The sequence below is a fragment of the Podarcis erhardii genome (genome assembly GCF_964252035.2).
Source record: "Podarcis erhardii genome assembly, chromosome: 8".
Taxonomy (NCBI): Eukaryota; Metazoa; Chordata; class Lepidosauria; order Squamata; family Lacertidae; genus Podarcis; species Podarcis erhardii.
Window position 1 is genome coordinate 27,491,708 of NC_138499.1, and position 19,880 is coordinate 27,511,587.

The 19,880-nt window shown below is 39.1% G+C and overlaps 2 protein-coding genes across 3 annotated transcripts in view; one reads left to right on the plus strand and one right to left on the minus strand.

Annotated features, from left to right (window-relative positions):
* The first annotated feature begins 2,185 nt into the window (after nucleotides 1–2,185).
* LOC309349014 (uncharacterized protein C8orf88) lies at nucleotides 2,186–16,826 on the plus strand. Of its 2 annotated transcripts, none has more exons than XM_081874871.1 (6): nucleotides 2,186–2,362; nucleotides 6,003–6,098; nucleotides 9,832–9,908; nucleotides 12,961–13,045; nucleotides 13,917–14,023; nucleotides 16,007–16,132. In XM_081874871.1, exons 2-6 carry the CDS (start codon nucleotides 6,029–6,031, stop codon nucleotides 16,049–16,051), a joined length of 384 nt encoding a protein of 127 aa, XP_081730997.1. In that variant the 5' UTR covers nucleotides 2,186–2,362; nucleotides 6,003–6,028; the 3' UTR covers nucleotides 16,052–16,132. The 2 variants fall into 2 exon arrangements, with proteins under 2 accessions (XP_081730997.1, XP_081730996.1); XM_081874870.1 differs by lacking the exon at nucleotides 16,007–16,132 and adding an exon at nucleotides 16,143–16,826 and having other exon boundaries at nucleotides 2,187–2,362.
* Nucleotides 16,827–17,690: 864 nt separating this feature from the next.
* NECAB1 (N-terminal EF-hand calcium binding protein 1) overlaps nucleotides 17,691–19,880 on the minus strand; it is a 43,236-nt gene continuing 41,046 nt past the window's right edge. The window contains exon 13 of the mRNA XM_081874584.1: nucleotides 17,691–18,270. Within this exon, the coding sequence (XP_081730710.1) occupies nucleotides 18,242–18,270 (29 nt within the window). The 3' untranslated portion in view covers nucleotides 17,691–18,241. The remainder of the gene's footprint in view (nucleotides 18,271–19,880) is intronic.

Consider the following 19,880-nt stretch of genomic DNA (forward strand, 5'->3'; position numbering starts at 1 on the left):
GAAAAGCATAACCTGGAAAAGTTGGGGTCAAAAACTCCAGTCTAAGTTGTTCCATGTAAGTTTAATCCATATGCAGCTTCATCCTGACCTGAATTTAAATGTCTAATAAAAACGTACCTTCATTTTCATTGCTTTAAGCAGTTTTTTCAACCTTTTCATTCCCCATCCTTTCTACATTTAGTCTCCAACAGTGCAATCACACTGTGGTCATTAAGGCACAATGGAAGTGTGCATAGGCTTGCAGCTCCAAACCAATACGCACTTACCTGAGAGTAAGTCCCACAAAACTAAACAAAATTCCATTGTTAGGTTGTAATCCTATGCACGCTTACTTGAGCAGAAGATCCATTGAATGCTGCAGGATTTATGCATACATAAGCTCATGCAGCAAAATGAGAAACATGACTCCACCCACTTTCCATTTTATACAGTAGATGTCTACCATAGTTCTACACATTAGTTAAGAACATAAGAGCCTGCTTGATCAGTCCAATGGTCTCTATCTCGTCCAGCACCCTGTTACTTTATGTATTTCATAAAATTTATATACTGCTTGGTTCTCACTTTGGCGAAGCAGAAACCACAGGCAGGACCTGAGCACAGCACTCAAGTCCTACCAGTGGGATTTATTCATAAGCAACTTCAGCCCCAGTACCTCCTGAAATAGATTTCAGGACTGTACCCTTCTTCACGTGCCTCGTCCAGGAGAAACCCAGAAGGCGGTAACACCAGAACACGCCTTTTTAGTGGTGGCTACCCATTTGTGGAATGCTCTCCCCACTATCTTTAAATGGTAAAGGTAAAGGTACCTCTCACGGACGACTCTGGGGTTGCGGCGCTCATCTCACTTTCTTGGCCGAGGGAGCCAGTGTACAGCTTCCGGGTCATGTGGCCAGCATGACTAAGCTGCTTCTGGAGAGCCAGAGCAGCGCACGGAAACGCCGTTTACCTTCCCGCAGGAGCGGTACCTATTTATCTACTTGCACTTTGATGTGCTTTTGAACTGCTAGGTTGGCAGGAGCAGGGACCGAGCAACGGGAGCTCACCCCATCGCGGGAATTCGAACTGCTGACCTTCTGATCGGCAAGTCCTAGGCTCTGTGGTTTAACCCACAGCAGGCTAGGCAAAAACATTTCTCCTCTCCTAGGTCCCTGGCTAATTTCTAACTGTGCGTAGGGAGAGAGGGTATTATTTTTTGTCTCTCTCTGTGTGTGTGTGTGTGTATATAAACTGCCCTGTGATCCTCGAATGAAGGGCGGTATAAAAATTTAATAGGTAAAGGACCCCTGGACGGTTAAGTCCAGTCAAAGGCGACTATGGGGTTGCGGCACTCATGTCGCTTTCAGGCTGAGGGAGCGTTTGTCCACAGACAGCTTTTCGGGTCCTTCGGCCAGCATGACTAAACCGTTTCTGGCGCTACGGGACACTGACAGAAACCAGAGCGCACGGAGATGCCGTTTACTTTCCTGCCGCAGCGGTACCTAAATAAATAAAGACTGAGGACACATAACCAAATTAATGACGCTGTTAGGATGTGGGACACAGCAGCAATGCGCTTTGACAAGCGGTATACTCTGCAAAAGCAAAACAACCGAGACGGGACTGCTCAAGTTAGAACTTGGCCCGGACAGGCTCTTCCTAGAATCACAGAACTGTGGAGCCGGAAGGGACCCCATGGGTCATCTAGTCCAGTGTTTCCCAACCTTGGGCCTCCAGCTGTTTTTGAACTACAATTCCCATCATCCCTGACCACTGGTCTTGCTAGCTAGGGATCATGGGAGTTGTAGGCCAAAAACATCTGGAGGCCCAAGGTTGGGAAACATCTAGTCCAACCCCCTGCAATGCAGGAATCTCAGCTAAAGCATCCAGGACAGAAAGCCATCGCATCCAACCTCTGCTTCAAAACCTTCAAGGTGTCCACAACCAATGTCGAGCAGCTCCTTACCAGTTCCAACTCCAGGATGCTCCAAAAAAAATAATGGGGGACCCCTCCCCTTTAAAAAACAAAAACCCACCTAGGTCCAGAGATTGAAGGCGCGCCTTTCCCTTCCAAGCCAAGTCTGTCAACCCCGGGTGGCGCGAGCGACCGAGCACGTGACGCCAAGGGCCTCCGCCGCCTGCACAGCGCAGGCGCGAGAGCGCGCGCCGGCTTCGGAATGCTTAGCCGCACGCGGGGAGACCGTTAGTTGCTTAGCCTGGGGAGAGGGTTCCGGCCCTGGCTCCACCCACTTTCACAGGCGGCCCCGCCCACTTCGCGCTTCTAAAAGTGTGAAGGCGGCGACGGGTGGGCCTCGTCAGTTGTGGTTGGAGCGGGACGCCGAAAGCTGCCGAGCCTTTAATTCGTCGGAGTTCGCGGTAAATGGTAAGGAGGGGATATTTGGAGAGGGAGGAGGAGGAGTTGTTTGTTCGTCGAGGTGGAAATTGGGAGTTCGTTGTCATGGGAGAGCGAGGCCTGCAAGCCGCCTTGAGTCCCCTGAGGGGAAAAGGCGGGGTATAAATATTTAAAATCAAAACGAAACGAGCACCAACAATTAAGAGCCTCAGAAAGATGGAGAAGTGAAATTTTATGGAGGACTGAAAACGCGACCACCACCACCCTAGGTTCACCATATCGGTTTTTTATTTCAGTATTTGGTCCCCCGTCCCGTCGAGGTTGCCCTTGGACTCTTTGTTTTTAAGCGGTCTCTTGAATCTCAGGGATTTTTTAAATTTAAATTTATTTATTTATTTGGGAGTTCTGGTGTGTGGACCCAACCGAAGCAGGACTCCGCCCCTCGCACTTCTTTGCCAAGTCGCCTTTTAAAAAAAGAATATTTCTTGGTATTGTTTCGAATATAGCAGACGGTGTTGTTATAGCTAACGGGCAAATAGGTCGCTGAAAATTAAATCTGTCACTTTAAAGTTCAGCAGCATACTGTCCAGGGAGTTTTTACTGGGACCCAAGCCCAGGTCCAAGACCATTTGGTTTCTCTGAACGGTTCAGCAGGAAGTAGGGGCTGTGTATCTAATATATGTGTGTGCTTTCTTTTGATGTGATGGGTTAGGAAGCGGATAGGGTGGCCATGTGGTTAAATCATTTGAGTAAATTAATCATATCTGATTTGATTAGGTAAAGCTGCATATGTTTGTATACCAAAACCAATAATCCTGAATTCCTTATTTTCTCATAATGCACACAGGTATTGCAGCTGACACCCTCACTCTTTGTCAGTACTTGTATATATTTTTTTAAAATACCCCTGAAAAGAAACATGCTGCCCAGGCACAAGAATGATTCCCATGCCTAGTGATGTGGGTTGACTGGAAAATCTTGAATTGGAAGGGTTTCCATGAATTTATGAAATGGAAACTTCCCCCAGAAAAGCACTGGAAAACCTCACTGCCCATGTTACATTTTAGACACAGAAAGTTGTAAAATGTATTTGTATTAATGTACTTTTAATCTTTGTTGGAAGCCTCCCAGAGTGGCTGGGGAAACCTAGCCAGATGGGCAGGGTACAAATAATAAATTATTATTAAATTATTATTAAAAGTGGAGGAGTTGTCTATCTGGTTCATTATGACAGTGCAATCTGCAGTATCGGGCTGCTATTATTATAATTTTGCTGTCAAACAGACAAACCCAAAAGTAGCTGAGGTCTATTTAGGTTGGGATAAAAAGTAATTAACATATTCAGTTATAATAACCATGATTTCATGATAACTCTGACTGCTAAGACATGTTCAGATACATTTAACTAAAGCTTATAGATTCATAAATGTGCAAAGGAAGTAGTTTCTTCTTTTACAACATATTTTAAAAGGCTAAAAACCAAAATGGAAGATAGTGTCCAGCAACAGCTGACTTTGATGATTAGGGTTTATTTAACTTGCACATATCCATTGCCATTCTCAAGGCCAATAAAATCACTACATGCCTACCTAGGATACAACAAAGTAAAAGTTCACAAAGGCATCACAAATCACATCTTCAGAAGTGCATTGTACAAGGTGTGGACAACTTATCAACCCTTATTGGAACTGTATACACCATGGTGGCTATCACCATTAGAAGCCTTCTCTGTCAAAAAAATAAATACTGTATGACAGGGAATTGGGCAACGTACAGCCAATTAGTAAAGGAAGAACAAGGCCAACCGAAACTGAAAACATTCAAAGAAATAAGGCACCATCTCACAGACTGGCTTCAATATCACCAATGTTTTTTCCTCGGATAAAAAATTAGGCTTTGGGAAGGGAGAATCAAAGCTGCAAAAAGTATTATTAGGAAATAATAAAACATTATTATCTAAAGTATACAATCTATTATTAGAGTGGGACTTAAAAGATAAACAAATAAAAGAAGCACAGAGCAAATGGGCTCAAGATATCAGACATAAAATACAATTAGACCAGTGGGAAAGGTTATTGAAAATTGATAGAAGATTCAGTAGAAGATTCACTGACTGCTATTCTGTAAAAGAGAATATCATAAAGAAGTTCTATAGGTGGCATATGACTCCTAAATATATATAAAATATATAAGACCAAATCCAATCTTTGTTGGAAGTGCATGAAAGTAGAGGGTACTATAATGCACCTTTGGTGGGGCTGCAAAAAAGTCAAAAAAATTATGGGGCTGCATCCACGATGAACTAAAAAAGATGCTCAGGATATCTTTAGGGGGGGAAACCGAGTCATTCTTACTGAGTAGTAGGATATGCGATACCACAAGACAGGGGGGAAATCTTTTATGCAACTGCAGCAGCCAGGTTACTCCTTGCAAAGAACTGGAAAGGAAATTATATATCCACAGAAGAGAATTGGCTATCTAAATTAACAGAATTTATAGAACTGGCAAAATTAACTGTGGCAATAAGATATCAAACACATCAGAAATTAAGGTCACAATGGGTATGGTTCGAAGAGTATATGAGTAAACACTGCTCTAAAGATAACATGCTGATATGTTTAGACTAAGCTTGTAAAGCCATCTTGATAATATAATATAATAGTATACTAAAAGAAATAATGTAGTGATACATGATTTGCAATGTAATAAGAAATTGAATGAAAAAATGACGAGCACTGGTGGAGGGAAGTCACAAAGGTGTATTTTTATCCACCTATTTTATGTACTTATTTCTTACCTTAACTTTTTTCTTTCGTTTTTCTTCTTTTCCTTTTTTCCTTTTTTGTTGTTATTATGATGATATTGTGGTTGTAAATGTATGTGTATTAATATTTGTATGAATGTCTAATCAAATAAATTAAAATAAAATAAAATAATTTTTAAAAAATCACTGTAGAAAACAAATACATTAAAACTGCAGTCCTGTACTTGTTAACCTAGGAACAAGTCCCACTGAACTAAATCAGGCATACTTCTGAATAAACATGTTTAGGATTGCACTGTAAATCAATTTACAATGACATGAAAAATATGACTCCTACGATGATGTCCTCTTTAGTGCCTCCCTCAAGAAAATAGCCGTAAACATTCAAAGAGTGCATAACAGTTCATAATATGCTAATAGTAGATTGGGAAATAGTTTACTGTTTTAGCCATAGTGAACATTCCCAGTCAAATCAGGATTAATAGGCCACTACTCTTGCTTGACTAAACCATTTCTGGCGAACCAGAGCAGTGCACGGAAACGCCATTTACCTTCCTGCTGGAGCTTCCCTTTACCTTTTACTCTTGCTTATTAAACAAGAGAGGCTAAACCTGTTATATATTTAGTTGAAAGATCCAGCTGCTAAGTTCACGTTTAGGGTGTTACTGAAATATTGCATAACATTAGGAATTATTAGGAATTTAGCTTCTTTTTGTTCTTTTTTAGGATGTGACAAGAAAGTTCAAAGATAGGGAACAGGGTTAAGGGTTTGGTGTACGATGCTAGAGAGTGTGCTACAGCAGGTGGACAACCTTAAAGTTGCAAGCCTGATAAATGCATGTTAAGCTTCTTAATTTCTGGATGTTCTATAGTTATTTGCATGTACATGTACCTTGTCTTTTATAGAATGGCTCCTCAAAGTGTTTAAAATAATGGAAACAAAAGGAATGATTGGTAAGCCCCTCCAGCCAGCAAGACCTGCACGCCATCTCTCGTCCCATGGTAAGCATCTTGATGATTTTGGAGTGCATACTTGGAAATAGAGTACCAAACTATATGTAATTTGCTGTTGCATGATGTGGTTCTTAAATATTAAATAGCAATTAGAGGAGAGATCAGAATAAAAGGAGGGAATTTTAAGCCTTTCCTTCTGTGCCACAGTCCTAACAGTAGTCTCTCTCTCTCTCTCTCTCTCTCTCTCTCTCTCTCTGTGTGTGTGTGTGTGTGTGAGAGAGAGAGAGAGAGAGGGGGGGGGATGAATTTCTGAAGTTCTTTTAGATGAGGTAAAGAAGTAGAAAGATGGGCATCAAGGTTGAGAACTCAGGGAAGCTGCCAGTGGCATTTATAATAGTTTAACCCTAAGAGATAGCATTACTAGTTTTTATGTGCCCATATGTATTTAGTGCATTTATCTATTATCATTATGCCAAGACACTATTACAAATAGTACAAAATATTCTCTGACTGATATCTAGAGCTGATGGCACTAGCTGTTTTGGCATTTAATCGCAGCCCCCCATTACAAGTCATGCAAAGCAAGGTTCTTCTGAATATTCCCTGAGATAAAGTTCCATTAGATATAGTGGGGCTTAATTCTGAGAAGACATCTACAGAACTATGCTGTAAAAATAACCAACCTGCCCTGCTTATATTTTTGCCATATTCACTGACAACATTGCCATCCTCTCTGTTATACATACATAAAGTTATATTTTAATTGTACTTTACTCTCCACATTTGGTCTGTTGGCAAGTAATGCTGCTTTTCTCTTAATAACACTGCAGAGAAATACAGCCCTTCCTCTCTGTTCCGTTTGTGAAAACTCTGGTTCATTTCCTGGTCACCCCTTGCATTTACTACTGCAACTGTCCATTTCTGGTAAAAAAAAAATCCTAACTTCACCAAGGGGTTCTGAACTGGTGGTGACTGACCAGGAAATAAATCTTGGCTATGGCTCAATGAAAATGTCAAACCAGTGTACAGCAGCTTTGGGGAAAAACGTGAATGACATGCTGGGGGTTATAAAGGAATTGAAAATATTATTATGTCTTTATACAAATTGTGGTGCAACCACACTTGGAATATTGTGCACACTTCTGGTGTCCACACTTCAAGGATATTGTAGAGCTGAAAAGGGTTCAGAAATGAGCAACCAAAATTATCAAGGGACTGGAGAAACTCCCCTATGAGGAAAGCAAACATTTGAGGCTTTTTAGTTTAGAAAAAAGGAGTAAGTGGAGATGTGGTATAAGATGATGCATGATGTAGAGGAAGTAGATGGGGATAATTTTTTTCTCAATTTCTCTTTTTTTTTTCCAAATACATTTTTATTAAGGTTATACACATAACAAACATACAACCAAATACAAAAGAAAAAATTGTAAAAAAAAAAGAGTCAAGATATACAAGCCAACTTTATCCTCTCTCTAACTATACAAAGATAGATTAATCTGGCTATTTCACAAAACAGTAAAAGATAAAAAACAAACAAACACCCCCACAGAAACCGCCTCCTGGACTTCCTTCCATCCTTTTGGTAAGTATCGAATATCTGCTTCCATTACGTATTTGATTTTTAATCTATAGGCCTAAATTCACACGCTGGTAGTATTTGTTCTGACCCCGCCAATCACATTAAGCATTTATTCCAATATAGTTCCAGTATTTACTCCAATTTTTCAGAGATTTCTGTTCATCGTGGTTTCTTAATTTACCTGTTAATTTATCAAGCTCAGCATATTTTATCATTTTAATTTGCCAATCATTTATATTGGGGATAGTTTCCACTTTCCAATATTGTGCCAATAAAATTCTCGCTGCTGTGGTGGCATAGAGGGATATCGTTCTATCTTCTTTCTTAATATCTTTACCCGTCATTCCCAGCAAAAAGGCTTCGGGTCTTTTGGGAAAAGTGTATTTAAATATTCTTTTAAGCTCATTGTAAACCGATTCCCAAAAGCCTTTCACCTTTTTGCATGTCCACCATAGATGATATAGGTCACCCTCCACCTCCCCACATTTCCAGCATTTCTTATCTTTTAGTCTATACATTTTGGCCAACTTTACAGGGGTGTGGTACCACCTATATAGCATCTTCCAAACATTTTCTCTCAGAGACATACATGCTGTAAACTTTATGTTAGAATTCCACACTTCCAGCCACCTTTCAAAATCGATGTTATAACCAAAGTCAATTGCCCATTTAATCATTGCCTCCTTCACCTCCTTGTCCTTTGTATACCACTCTAAAAGTATGTCATAGATTCTAGATAGGGTTTTGTTTTTACCTTCTATTACTTCTACATTGAATTTTGATTTTTTGTCATCAAAACCCAACTTCTTCTTGTCCTCTTTTAGCAAATCCTTCACCTGGTGGTATTGCAACCACCCAGTGAATAGATTTTTTATCTCTTCATAAGGTCTAAGTCTTGGCCCTTGGTCTGTTTTTCTTAACATTTCTTCATAGGTGGCGTTTTTTTCCTCCATGTTTGTTTTCTTCACCGTTAAAACCTCAATTGGTGAGATCCACCATGGGGTCTTTCTTTCAAGGAGATTTTTATTCCTTTCCCATGATTGGTATAAAGGTCCTCTAAAAATATGATTTAGAAAGCTCTTGTGGACCTTCACTTTCCCATACCAAAGGTACGAATGCCATCCGTACCAATTATTAAAGCCTTCTAAATCCTTCTAAATTTTTTCTCAATTTCTCAATACTAGAACCCAGTCATTCAATAAAGCTGAATGGAAGATTCAGAAGAGACAAAAAGTACTTCTTCACATTGTGCATAGTTAAACTAGGGAGTTTGCTCTCATCAGATGTGATACAGACTTGGATAGCTTTTAACAGGAATTGGATAAATTCAAGCAGGACAAGGCTATCAACACACAGTAGTAATGATGGCTATATTGCCTTTAGCATCAGAAACAATATGCCTCTGAATACCAGTTGCTGTGGAACATGACTGGAGAAAATACTGTTTCATTCATGTCATGCTTCTGAGCTTTCAAAATACAAACCCCCCCCCCCCAAACTTTGCTTGGCTTTTAGTTAAGAATTAAGTTTACCTCCCCTATTTTTATCTTAAATTGTTTTATCCTGTTCTTATTTGTGTGGTAATAATTTTAGTGATTTGCTTTTATATTTTATGTAAGCCTATATGAATTTTTATTTTAAAGAACTGCTTTGAATTTATTATTTTTAGAAAGCACAATATAATTTTTTTCATAAATAAAAAAGCCAAAGTCCACTATGGCACTGCCATCTTATCTGTCTGTTCATATATATTAATATTTCCCTGTCCTTCACAATCGTCCTTTCTCCCTTGTTGCTCCTTTTGTCTTGATACAACCTTAATTTTGTCACCTTCAGATTTCTCCTCAAAACCCACCTTTTCTGTAAAGCATTTTTCATAACCCTTTAGCCTTCGTACTCTTTTAACAAGTAACCAAAATGCATTCAAGTTCTTCCATTGTTTACTCCTGCCTTAATTTCTGTTACCTTACTAGTGGCGAAACATGATCAGCTGTGCTGTATTTTATATTGTAAGGTTGAGATATTTACAAATCATGTACATTGATGGTTTCATGTATGTTTCGTATGGACTAAATATTACACTGTTGCTCTGGATTCAGGGTGTTTAATTTTTGAAGTTGGATTAGAGCAAGAAAGTGTAGTTCAGTTTACTAACAAAGAAGTAAACATATTAAATTATTTCTACAACATCCTTTCCCACAGTATCAGCAACCACTTTCACTTTCCAGACAAAGTTTCCATGCAACCCTTCTGTACGTTTGCATAATGAAATTAGTTCGGTAAGTATTCATCCAGTATACAAAATAAATAGTATTCACTATATTCTGGGCTACTACAAATGTCCCAATTGAGCTTTGATATAACTAGATAATAACTGTGTCTCAACTTCAGTTTTCAATTTGGGAGACAGGAATAATGATGTGCCTTGAGATTATAAAGCTGAATGAAAAAATTATTTTTACAGTAATATGGTGGGGAGATGATGATTTTGGTAGCTGTGCCTACAGAATCAGTAGTAAATAGTTCCATTTACACACTCAGTTGTCTAATCCTTGAATCTCCCCCAGCCTTTCCTACCCTGGTACTCTCTAGAGATGTTTTGGATTCCCATCAGTCGGAGGTAATATTACAAAGGGTCGTGGGTGATGGGAGTTGCAGACCTAAGCATCTAAAATGCACTAGGTTGCAGAAGGTTGTCTACTTTGTATTTCTCTGGAAATTAATTGGGTTTGTATAAAGCAGTTTGAGACCTGATATTCAAGCAATGTGTCAAGGAACCCATTTAGATGAAGCATGACCATTGACACAGTAGTCAAGCATAGAAAGGCTTATGGGTCAATAGATATGACTCCATTACAAGATAATACTAACTTCCTCATTTTCATTTAAGTGGCATGCCTGTTAAAGTATCTGTGCCAATATCATATGTAGTGACTGCATACGTACCATTTTTGTGTTAGTTTGGGATAGTGAAGCAGTGTAAATCTGAAGTTTGTGGTCTTGGTAGGCAGGCAGATACAGTACATAACAGTTAAGGACACATTTTTTGTGGTAGGGGTATGTTTTAGTTTTGTGATGGCCTTAAATGTTAACAAAACAAATGTGCTATATTTTGTAGTACCTTAAATGCAAGCAATTTTACTGTGGTCCGAATTTTCATGGGCTAGATTCCACTTTATTGGGTGCATGAAGTTTAATGGCTATGTGTACACAAAGACACACACACTAATTATATTATATAAGCATCAAACAGCGCTTCAGACAAGCTTGCTCTGGTCTCTTTCAGGATTCATTTATACACACCTACAGCTTGTATGCAGGTGGCGCTGTGGGTTAAACTACAGCGCCCAGGACTTGCTGATCAGAAGGTCGGCAGTTCGAATCCCCGCAACGGGGTGAGCTCCCGCTGCTCGGTCCCTGCTCCTGCCAACCTAGCAGTTCGAAAGCACATCAAAGTGCAAGTAGAGAAATAGGTACCACTCTGGCGGGAAGGTAAACGGCGTTTCCGTGCGCTGCTCTGGTTCGCCAGAAGCGGCTTAGTCATGCAGGCCACATGACCCGGAAGCTGTACACCAGCTCCCTCGGCCAATAAAGCAAGATGAGCGCCGCAACCCCAGAGTCGGTCACGGCTGGACCTAATGGTCAGGGGTCTCTTTACCTTTACAACTTGTTTGCAGTGTGGGTGTAAAACTGAGGTTATAGGACAGGCTTTCCTCAACCTCAGCCCTCGAGATGTTTTTTTGGCCTACAACTCCCATGATCCCTAGCTAGCAGGACCAGTGGTCAGGGATGATGGGAATTGTAGTCTCAAAACATCTGGAGGGCCGAGGTTGAGGAATCTGTTATAGAGGAATACAGAAAGTACCAACAGGGATTATTATGTTATTAACAATGGCTACTTACAAAATAGCTGCTGATCATTCAAAATACAGCGATATTATTATTATTAGTATTTATTAGATCTGTTAGTTGCTTGTATGCAAGCAACTTAAATCACATTTAAAACATAAATATCAATACATTATGCAATAAAAACAGAAAAACAACCCCCTCAAACAGCCCCAGGAAGCTTTGGCAGTGCACATGTAACAAAATGACATCATCTTAGTCTATCAAAAGCTTGGGGAAAAATGATATATCTTAATTGGTGCTGAAAATACTGCTTGGGGGACCCAAGCAGTAAAGAGGTTTATAGGTCAAAACCAACACTTTGAATTGGGCTTTGGTATCTTTGCTTTGCATGCTAACTGACACATGTAGTTTGATGATGGTACCTTTGTCCCTATTCAAGCCACAAGCGATGACAATTAGCATCTTGATAAATTGTAATACAGCATTTTCACATTAGTCTCTCTTGAAACTTCTTTTCCTCAAGGTTACAGGGGTCTGGTAGGTCGAGTTTCCGCGAATAGTTTTTGAGTCTTGTCATTTCTGGTGTCAAATTTGCATCAGTTTATTATTCTATTTTAAAATCTGGCCTATTAGTCCATAATTTGGGAAACAATGACATAGAACTGAGCACAAAATTCACATTGCTGCTTTCCCCACCCTCTGAGCCACTGCTGGCTGTAATAAGCAGTTCAGCCATTTTCAGAGATTAAATAATCAGTAGGAAATGTTAGTAGCTGGCATAATCTATGTCAACTGTCTTTTTCTTTTCTTTTTCTGGCTTTGTCTCTGCACCAGCACTTTGTGACTGGTGGGCATCAGTAAATTTCAGCCCAAGCAGTAGAAGGTTTGAGAACCCCTGTTTTCTGGAGGCTGCAGAAATGCATTGCAGGCAGATTGAACATTGGAAGATGTGAAGGTGAAAGAACCTTTTGATGCTGGCGCTAGTTCCAGTAATAATTTTGCAGGGTGGACAAGTGGACAGACTTTGCATCTCGGTTTGCCACATGGCTTGTTCCTCTGTCCATGTTACATGACATATTGCTGATGAGTAGCTGTTTTAGGTTGGTTGGGTGGCTGTCTGTAAACAAGTACAGGTCTACCACCCAAGGCCTGTGAGAAAGTGTGACAGTCTTACTTTCTAAATCTCATTTCCCTTTTGCAACTACTTACACACATATGTGTGACACTTCATGCTTCTGGTGACATGGACTGCAGTCCATGAAACTTTATGCCATAATAAACTCGTTAATCTTTAAGTTCTACAAGATTCATTGGTTTTGCAACCACAAATGCTGCTACTGCTACTCTGAATTTCCCCCCCATTAATAGAATTAAACATTCATCATAATAGAATTACGTATTCATCACTATATTTGCATGAACAGCTAAGATGAATTCTAGACTGCAGTAAAACATCATTATTTTATTCTTTGTTTTTAGATGTGCAAGTCTAATGGAATGCTGGTTTTAAATGACAGTCTGATTCCTACACTGTCAGAGCAGCATAAACCTGAAGTTACAAAAGGTAAACATTGTGAGTAGAAGTACTGAACAATACTAATAAACTGGAGGTGTATGGACTATTGAAAAGCCAATTTTTAAATTTGGGACATGTCTTGATGGGCCTTTTTACATTGTCTCAGGATTGAGTAAGAGGCTTCAGGCAGTCATTGAGGAAACATGCATTGATCTTTGCATATTTACACAAAGTTTACCTCAGATTGCAATGTTAGTCTTGTTGTATTATTTAAAGTTTATAAAACTTTTGGAATTGATTTGACTGAGTAAAATGGAGATTTACTTGTATTCAAGAGCTCCTTCAGTACACAAAGCTCATTGCAAGACAGCTTTTTGTACATCAGAGGTAAATGAGCTAAACTAGGTTTCAACTGGTTGACATTTCTTGTCCCTTCTCAATATTACTAATGCTATAGAACTCTCAGCTTTAAAACTATGGGTATCCCATAGTCTGTAGAAATCCCAATCTATTACAATGCAGCTTTCACAAATACTCAGTTGCCAGTGAGGTAAGAATCATGAATACTATAAAAATAAAACAAATTCCTTCCAGTAGCACCTTAAAGACCAACTAAGTCAGTTCTTGGTATGAGCTTTCGTGTGCATGCACACTTCTTCAGATACCTGAAGAATATTCTTCAGATATTCTTCAGGTATCTGAAGAAGTGTGCATGCACACGAAAGCTCATACCAAGAACTGACTTAGTTGGTCTTTAAGGTGCTACTGGAAGGAATTTGTTTTGTTTTGACTATGGCAGACCAACACGGCTACCTATCTGTAACTATAAAAATAGTTTAATTTATAATTTTCACGAGCTGTTTCATGCATGTATGTACTCTTCAGCACAATACTTAACATTTAAAATTTGCATTGACAGAGAGAATAACATATAGTAGAGATTTCCTCTTGAAGCTTTCAAAGGTTTCACTTGCACAAAAGAAACCAGAATTTCTTCCCGATCATCCCATTGTACTTGAAAAACCAGTAAGTGTTTGAAAGTATTTAAGTAGCTTGTTTTGTGTTAAAAGGAGTACAGATTAATTAATTGGTGGAGCTTGCTGTTGGTATCTAGTGTTGCAGTCATAGAAGGGGAATTATCTTATCCAGTCCTTTTTTTCTAAAAAAAATGTTTAGGGGTACAGTGGTGCCTCGCAAGACGAAATTAATCCGTTCCGCGAGTCTCTTCGTCTTGCGGTTTTTTCGTCTTGCGAAGCACGGCTATTAGCGGCTTAGCAGCTATTAGCGGCTTAGCGGCTATTAACGGCTTAGCGGCTTTAAGAAAAAGGAAACAAACTCGCAAGAACTCGCAAGATGTTTCGTCTTGCGAAGCAAGCCCATAGGGAAATTCGTCTTGTGAAGCACCTCAAAAAACGGAAAACTCTTTCGTCTAGCGAGTTTTTCGTCTTGCGAGGCATTCATCTTGTGGGGCACCACTGTACTCTCATTTTCCTACTCGTATTGAAATACTGCCCCTCAATGAGGCCAAACTTAGATTCACAAAATGTTTAGGGGTATGTGTATCCCTGCGTCCCCCCAGGAAAAAAAGCACTGATCTTACCCCTCTTCCCACTATATCCCCCAACACTCCTGAATAGCTTCTCAGGTGTCCAGGGACAGCACAAAATGCCTGAGATGTGGAGCAAGGGGGTAGGGCAATATTTGAATAGAGCTCTTCTTATGCAAGCTGCCTTCACTCAGTTACCCCCTCCTAGCCACTATCACCCAGCAGGAGGCTACAGCAGGAGAATGGGGGCGGGCTATACCCTTTGTACAAGCGTTCTTGCTTGAGCAACCTAGTATCTTCCATTTATGCAAGCTCCTTCCAAATTACCTACTGCTCAAGGAATAGTTCCTACTAATATGTTGCACACCTGGGAATTCTCAGTTTTTCAGAGCATCAATTATGATAAGGTAAATATTGTATAATCTGTTGAGATGTTCTTGTGTTTCAATACTTTCCCAGTAACTCAAGTCATTCCCATAATCTGACATGAATACAAGAACTATAGGTATGACACAGTAAAGTGGGGTGTGGCTGGGAATTTTTCAGAGAGCTGCTATAGGGAATGCTATAGAAATCTTTAAACATTTCTGGGTTTAAAGAGCAATCTGGAGCGTATGGGAAGGGCCTTACAAGATTACAAGTAGAGAAACTGACTCAAATTAATGGATACACTCCCTTTTTTTATCGCTATTACTACTCTAAGAGCTTGTGTTCTCTTATTTCCTGGTTCTGTTACCCATTTATTATTTTATGTCAAGGGGGTGGGACTGGACCTGGTTGGTGGGCCAAATCCAGAGTTCTCCCACCTTCTGTGGACCACTTAGACAGGTGAATTGCCCTACCAACTTATACTCTGTTGTCAGCTTTGAACTCAAGGCTTGCAGAGTGCAACAAGTGTGTGCTTGATTCTTTTCCTTTTTGTAATTTGGTACTTTTTGAATTCAGCACTATTATTATAGCATCACATTCTGCACATATGTCACAAGCAATATACAAAATATATTAAAACAGCCAAAGAACAATTAAATAAGAGCACAGAAACTGATAGCAGGTGAATTTAAAAACAAACAGCAATACAAAGTATTGTTGCTGCAGGGAATCAGGAAAAAAAGGCTCCAAAATTGAAAGAAACCGAATTTTACAAGTGTGCTTCTGTTTCTCCCGTTTCAGTTGGCACTGTTGGTTTACCTGTCTCAAGCCTGATGTTACATGGCATTTGGTGATGGGCAGCTGGGGGTGGTTTTGACTAAACCATGTCATGGGCTAAATGGGGAGGCGTGTGAGCTGAAGGTTCCCTTCTGTAGTTTTACGCAGAAACTACGCAGAGTTTTACGTGCTCCCAGCTTTTTAAATATTTGCTCAGAGTCTAGTCCAGAGCTGTGATTGCCCTTAAGCTTGCTTAAATATCTATTGCGAATATTCTTCATTAACTAAATTTGGTGGTGGGACATTTTGTCTTGTAGAAAAACTATTTACTACCTACTGCAAGCAACAATAGGTCTTTCTGAAGATGAGGAATGTGTCTTTTTCACCACTAAAAATTAAGGGAAATGGGATCTGTAATGCCAATAGACTGTAATCAAAATTTATCTTTTACAGTTGGTGTACCCATCAGTTCATTTCGGAAGTAAAGCTGTTTTCAACAGAAAACTTATGTGAAAACTTCAAGTTTTGTATGACTTAAAGCAATAGTTCATTGAGCTTTTGTAGTTATAAAGGAGAAAACTGCTAAAATGAGGCAGAACCACTGTCACTTTTCAAATTTGGAAATGTTGCCTATGACACCATACTGCCATAGCTGTGATGCCTGAAGGAGTGGAGTTCACTTGATCACTTTTGCTGCAACTGATTAGATATGTGCAATGGTGAGGAAGGCTATTCTCATTGGTCGGCTACTATAAACTACTGACTCCTCATGGCTACATACACCTTACAGTAAGCCTTCAAACCACCATCACATAGTAAACATTCCTCTGTATCAACCCTTAGTGAATGTTAAGTACACTGTGTATTATACATGTATATCTAAAATACTGGCTAGTCTTTTATAAAAGCACATACTTAAATCTCTTCCATTGAAATCATTGGGACTTGACTTTGGTTGGATTGTGCCATTTTTTTTCCTAGTGTTATAACATTTCTAATGTATTTATAAATAGTAGCGGTATGTTTTAATAATTTTATCGTGACCTGTCCTTTTCCCTCTCTGCCCTTCCCCCATTTTTCACCTTATCTTTTTCCATCAATCACTGTAACTCTTCCTAAATAAACTAGATTGATTCAGGGTGGTGTGGATTTTAAACTGTGTAGAGTTAATTCTGTGACTGTAAGCCACTGATCTTATTGTCTTAACTTTAGTCATCAGTATACAAAACAGTCCTACTTGGGAGTAGACCTGTTGAAATGAATCAACTTAAGTCCATTGATTTTAGTGGGTCTGTTGAGTAGGACTAAAGCTTGATACCACTCTCTATAACCAAGTGATATCTTTCTAGGTTAACGGTAGCTGTTGCTAGCAGCTATAACCAGGCAGTGGAATTATATAAAGGCTAAGTCCTATCCTGCTTTTTGTACTAAAAAAATAGTAGTTCTGCTATACATATCTCACTTTGATTGCCAACTTATCTGCTGCTGACATTGTAGACAGATATACAAATAATGGTTACTTGCAACTTGTGCGGGGTTCTATTCTAACGATTGTGCATAAAGCCAAAATTGTGTATAGAACAACCTCTTGAACTGCCCCCACGTGAGCATCCCTACCACTCCAAAGCCAGTGCAGCAAATGGACTTTGCCTCCAACACAAGGTGAAGAGCTTTTAAGCTCTCTGCTTTCCTTATTGGGCTGTGTTCCTTAAGTGGACATCCTCGTCATAAACATTGTTACAGGTAACTTAAGCGATTTCAACTTTGCAGCCAGTCAGTTGAAATTACACAAATGAAATGCACTGAAGGTGGACAGCTAAATTCATTCTCATTTGTGACTTGACCTATCATTGTTGGAAGGAAGACTGGTAAATGGCCTGTATTTCTGATCTTTTCCGAAGGCTGCAAACAGGTTTTAAAACTGAGCTAATCCTTGTGTGTGTGTGTTATGAATGTAGAGATGGAATAGCACTTTCTTCCATGGACATAGTTTTTCTTGAAGATCTTTTCGCTGTGCATGGGCTTAGAGTGGAGCTTTCCATTTTTCAGTAATAAATAGTAAGCTTGGCTTAACAGAGTAGCAGCAGCAGCTAAATATGAGCTGTTAATATAAATGAAAAACTTGTGTCAATCCAGGAGTCTTGCTTCCCATTTAGTTCACGTATGTTATATAGAATAGCTTAGTATCCATGTTGGGCTGACTTCAGTGCACACCATGTTATTAAGCAAAAGGCATCAATGTCCAATATAAGCATATATGTTAAATCTACATCCTGCTTTGTGTCCAGAAATGATTTCTCAAATAGTTACAGATAGCTAAAACACACAATAAAAGCACTATGCACAATAACATAAACAGAGAGCCATATGAAACAAATTAAGATCAATAAATACCATTATATAATTCCATAAAGTAGCAACAAATAACTTGTACAATGTGGCCCTTTTTAAAAATGGAAGGAATGTTATCTGCTAATTTTAGAGGCTTTATAATATATTTTTTTTAAAGTAATGCAGAACATATGTCATTAATAGGAATTATAGCGAAGCTTCTAGTTGTTGTTGAGGATCCACCAGGAAGCTGAAAAGGAAGTATTCATGCTAATTAGACAATTCTAGTATTTCAGCAACTTCTTAAATTGTACTAGCTATTTTGGCTTTTAATGAATGAGTTTATTCTAGCCATTTAACAGTTTGCACAAATGAAAGCACAGCAATATTCAGAGCTTTTCATATGGAATAAGAAGCTGTAACTAAAGCAAACTACCAAAATGAAAATAAACCTGGACTGTCACTAAATCAGGTACATGTTAACTAAGCTCTGATTGGCGAAAGGAAAAAAGAATTGGGCAACCTTTCTGTAGTAGCAGAAATTTTATCAGCTAACCAGTGAAACACAGTGATATCTCTACCATGGAACCTGGAGAGAACAGGTGAAATTTTATTATCTCATATGATCACATACACGTACTGTTAAATTGAAACACAGTTTCCAGGTCCCCAGAGCCCTAAGACCAGGAGGGTTCTAATATTGCTTATTATATCACAAAAGGGAACACATGAGGCACTGTAAAGGGGAATCCAATACGTATTGTTATTTAGAGCACTTAAATAATTACCACCTTTGGTCCCAGTCGGATACCGAATGCCAAAGATGGAATACAATAGTGCCGTCACATTTTGACTGACATTACATAATCTTTGGAGTATTTATGCTTTTGCATTCATTTCACTTACAAGATAAAAATGCCAGTAGTGAACAGCCATTGACAACTCTCTATCAATTTCAAAAGGTCTACTCTGATTAGGACTAACATTGGATACAACCCACTATCAATGTTGTTCCCCCTCGTAACATCCCATCACTACTAATGTATGCTATTCTCGCTAACCCAAATAAATGCATATAAGAAAAGTAGTATTCCAGCTACCACAATGTGTATGTAATGTTGGAATTGATCCTGCTCAACATGGCTAATGCTTTACATTTAATTTTTTTGGGTTAATCTTTTAAGATCACAGGAGCAGGAAAAATGGCCTATCATTTAAACAGATTTTACTCCAACCAAAATTCCTGGTTGGTACTAATTTCAGAGCTATATCTGGTAGTCTATATATGTTTTCCCATATATATTTCCTCCTGTAGGACTAATACCAGTTTTTAGGGGAGATTTAAATCAGTTGTTCTTAAACCCCTCACTCAGTGCCGTACTCTGAATTTGTTTCAACTGCACCCAATGGCTCCTAGTAAGGTTTTCTGTGGATTTATTAAAAATGAGAAACCCTAATCACAGGTCTCCCACATTATGCCTTGCATAGAAGGCATAATTCTACCTTCTATTCAAGTGACAGTTTGAATGGTATTCATATATTATGCCATCAAGTCATTTATATTGAAGATAAAATATTGCTTGTCAAATTTGGTCTATGTTTTAATTTGTTGGAAGCTTCCTTGAGTGACTGAGGCAACCCCGTCAGATGGGCAGCATATAAATAATAAATTATTATTATTATAACAGTCATACATATGACTTCACTGCTTAAAAAGGTAACCTGTTACTCAGAAGCATGTTCCACCCTGATCAATGGGACTGACAGCTGGGAAATTATGCAACCCTACGTACACTTACATGGGAGCAAGTTCCATTGAATGTCCTACTTATGAGTAAACATGCATAGGATGTCATTAGT